The 3,943-nt window shown below is 39.4% G+C and overlaps 1 protein-coding gene across 1 annotated transcript; it reads left to right on the top strand.

Moving 5' to 3' along the window:
• Positions 1–277: 277 nt before the first annotated feature.
• On the top strand, positions 278–2,393 carry LOC108339408 (uncharacterized). The gene is made up of 2 exons (XM_017576542.1): positions 278–1,283; positions 2,305–2,393. Exons 1-2 carry the CDS (start codon positions 278–280, stop codon positions 2,391–2,393), a joined length of 1,095 nt encoding a protein of 364 aa, XP_017432031.1.
• Positions 2,394–3,943: the final 1,550 nt, after the last annotated feature.

Genomic DNA, 3,943 nt, shown 5'->3' with positions numbered 1-3,943 from the left:
TGACTATTTAAACGTTTTATTTTCGGAATAATCGGTTTGTAATAAATAACGTACTATTTTTCCGTTGAGGTTGGATATTAAAAATTTGAATTTTTTTACTTACGTGTTTTACGGAAAAATTAGTCGGCGTAACACCAAATTTCGGGGTGTTACACTTGTGGTATCAGAGCAGTGATTCTTTTTCGAAAATAAAATTTTGGGGATTGGGGAGTGAGAAATTCTATCATGCATTCTTGTGATTTTCTTGTTTGTTTATGAAATTGATTGTGTCATTACTATGCGTGTAAAGAGCATCATGTCTAGGAGAACTGAGAATGGAAACTCTCACAATGTGACTGAGAGAATCGAAGGAGTTGTTGGTGCTATCGAGAGGGTGGTTGACATCCTACACCACAATGCTACGACTGGGCCGAGAGACCAACCCGGTCTGACCCATTTTATGCGCCACAATCCCTCTAAGTTTGATGGGAGCGTCACCCCTGACGAAGCAGAGTACTGGATCCGTGAAATCGAGAAAGTCTTCGAAGCAATCTCTTGCCCAGAAGATAAGAAGGTGATTTTTGCAGCCTTTCTACTGACTGGAGAGGCTGAATACTGCTGGAGCGGGGTTAAACGACTGATGGAGACCAACGGGGAAGTCCCTACCTGGGATAGTTTCAAACTCCAATTTTTCAAACTCCAATTTCTGGAGAAATACTTTCCTAGAAGCGCAAAGTTCGCAAAAGAGATTGAATTTCTGAGTCTACGCCAAAGACTGATGTCTGTGCACGAGTACGTGGTGAAATTTGATCAACTTTCGAGGTACTATTCACAGCCCCTCCCAGAAGAATGGAAGTGTCAAAAGTTTGAAGAAGGCCTAAGACATGAGCTGAAGAAAGCCGTTGTACCATTGAATATTCGACATTTCTTGACTATGGTGGAAACCGCTAAGAGGGTGGAGAGGCTGGAGACAGATCCAGAGAGGATTATTAGACCTCATAGAGGAAGCTCATCCGGGACTAAATTTCAAAAGAAGCCCTATAATCGACCACATAGGCCGCAACAAGGACCAATGAAGTGTTTTAATTGTGGAGGAGCGCATTTCAAGCGTGATTGTCCTCAGCTCAGGGGAACAAAACCATTTGTAAGGAGATGCTTCATTTGCAATGAATCGGGACATTATACTAACATGTGTCCCAACAGGATGACGAATAGTGGACCGAAGCCACAAGTCTTAACAGGAGCGAAGCCTCAAGCTACAGGGAGAGTGTTTGCTATGACAGGAGAAGAGGCTACTCAGTCAGGTAACCTTATCTTAGACACTTGCATGATATTTGGAAAGTGTGTACATCTTTTGTTTGATTCAGGAGCTACGCACTCTTTGTATCCTTGTCTTGTTTGGAAAAGTTATTAATAATTGTTTTTATTTTAGTCTTCGAAAATGTTAGGTTATATTATATTATTTGTAGCATTCTATTTTTGAAATGCATTAGTCTGAATGGATTGGTGTGTGTTTGAATGTGGGGGAAATCCCACGTCTACGTTTCGATGCCTCAAGGGCTTTCCAACTTTGTTTTCCCTTTTCTTTTTCTGTTTGGCCTTTGGATGGGACCCACAGGCGCAAGATGTTGTTGGGAAAGAGAAAATATTGTGGTGCTTTTCATAGCACGCGCTGGTAGAGGGAGATTTAAATCTCTTTGTGCCTCTTTCACGGTTTAACTTCTAGCATTTTGGAGGGGAGAAAGAGAGTTGATTGAAGGTGGGGCCAATAACTTTGTGTGGACAATGGATGAAGAGAGAAGTTTGGAAAATTCCTCATTGTCATAAAATTGAAAGGTGAGCAGGGTCACATGATTTATTTGGCATGGACTTTCAGAATTGTGAAACAGTTTTTGAGTCTGGGCTTGACAAGAGGGATCCAATAAGATAGTAAATTAGAAGATTAGGTTGTTGTCGCTGAGATAGGATGAGCGGTATATTAAAGGTTAGCTAGGGTACTTAAAAAAGAGGAGAAAAAGGAAACAAGGGTTTTTAGGTTAAGGGAAGGAAGATTATATCACGGCAGCAGGGTGAGGTACAGGAGGTGAACCTTAAGCGTGGAGAAGAAAAGACCACTGTCTTGAGAGAAAGAAGATTCCCTTGGGCATGAAGGTCCTTCAAGAGCATGAGCAAATCCTTGTGTGTTGATGTCCTGGGATGTATGTTACAACTTGATTTGGGGCTGGGTTTCCAAGGTTTGTATGTTGTTGCGTGTAGACCATGGTGAGGGTAGTGTATTCTTTGTGGTTATACGACTTAAAGAATGAGAAGTTTTTGCGTGAGCAGGTGAGAGTGAACTGCTTAGGAAAGATAAGGAGTATGTGGGGTGTAAGTGGGAAGAGTTGGGTGTGTTAAAGTATGAGTGCAAGGGATGATGGGTGTAAGGGGATGGTGTGTGAGTGTGTGCGTGAATGGAAGAGTGTGTTGGAGTGTGTGGAAATGTGAGGGTTTTATTTGATGAAGAAAAAGTAGAAAAAGACTAGAAGGAAGTTGAGAGAAGATAAAAGGTAAAAGGGGTTTTGTGTTAAGGGTACGAGTAGGAGAGGAAATAAATTGAAGAGAAGAAGTAGAAAAAGGTTGGGTTGCTCTCGGGTTGGAGTGGTGAAGGAGAACAAAAATAGAGGAAGATCATGTGGTTGGATGAGTTACGTTTCCAATCTGCATCAGAGGAGGAAAAGTGAGTGTATATATATTTTGGGTTTAGGGAGAGTGTAGGTTCCACTAGGAAAGAGAACATAGAGAAGAGAAAGATTGTGGTTACATAGGAAGAGGGGTTGTACTTCAAGGGAGAAGAGGGGCTTTTCTTTAGAAGAAGAAAGGTATGTAAAGGGGTAGTAGTGGGTACGGTTTAGTAGGAAAAAGGAATGAGATCATGTTAAGATGAAGTAATGAGATGGATGAGGAGAGAGTAGTTGTTGGAGTTAAATGACGAAACAAAGTTTGGATGAGGTTGGAAGATTTGTTTCAGGATTAGAAGTGTAGAAGGAGAGTGATTGAAACTTGGTCTGAAAGAAGTTGAGGGTGTAGGAGGTGGATACCGGTTTAGAAGAGAAATTTTTAGAGGTATGAGATATAGGGTTTTGAGTGGAATGAAGTAAGTCAGGGAAGGTTGTGTTACATGGAAGTATGTATTTGTGGTTTGGAGTTTGTTTGATAAGCGAAAGATGTGAAATAGAAGTAGTAAAGTTAAACAGTAAGGTTTGGTTTTAGAAAACATATATGGGTAAAGGAGAGGTGAAGGGAAAATAAAAGAAGAAGGGTTGCTGGGAAAACAAAGAAGACAAATAAAATGGAAGAGATGGGTTGTATGTTTGGGTTAAGTGAGAGAAAACTGAGAGAGAAGGGAACATGAGTTAATTAGAGGATACATTAAAAGGTGTGAGTTCCATTGAGTTGTAGAAGAAGGGAAATAAAATTACTAAATGTGGTTTTTGGTTTATTGAGAGGAGTTAGGACCGTTGGTTTTAAAAGAATAAAGAGATGGAGTTTCGAAAGAAAGAAAGTTGGTTGGAAGGTTGATGTATGTTAGGTTAGTACCGGGAGTAGTGCTGGGTTAGAAAATTAATGGTATAGGGTATTATATTATATTAATTTAGTGTAGATATATAAAGAAAGGATGAGATATATTATATTAATATAATATAGATTTATATATATTTACATAAGATGCAGGAGTACGTATCTTATATATTATATTATATTAGTATAATATGGATATATATATATATATATATATATATATATAATAGAGTAAAGTTTACGTATGGGAGTGAGAATTTTGGAGGGAGTAAGGGTTCTTTTGTGGGTTTCACGGTGTTGACGTGGAGGGAGAAGAATGGTAGTAACAAGCAATCTGTTTTATTCCTTTTGGGGAACGTGTGTGGCTAGAATGGAGTACCCGTGGGATATTTATAAATTGTGTATT

This window comes from Vigna angularis, chromosome 5 (genome assembly GCF_016808095.1).
Source record: "Vigna angularis cultivar LongXiaoDou No.4 chromosome 5, ASM1680809v1, whole genome shotgun sequence".
NCBI lineage: Eukaryota > Viridiplantae > Streptophyta > Magnoliopsida > Fabales > Fabaceae > Vigna > Vigna angularis.
Note: the sequence above shows the minus strand (reverse complement) of the source record. Positions and strands in the feature narration are given on the sequence as shown.

Bases quoted from the DNA above. Each gene is read 5' to 3' on its own strand.
- LOC108339408 (XM_017576542.1), top strand. From the start codon at position 278: ATGCGTGTAAAGAGCATCATGTCTAGGAGAACTGAGAATGGAAACTCT. The intron at 1,284-2,304 runs GTAACCTTATCT...TTGCGTGAGCAG, and splicing joins AGAAGAGGCTACTCAGTCAG to GTGAGAGTGAACTGCTTAGG.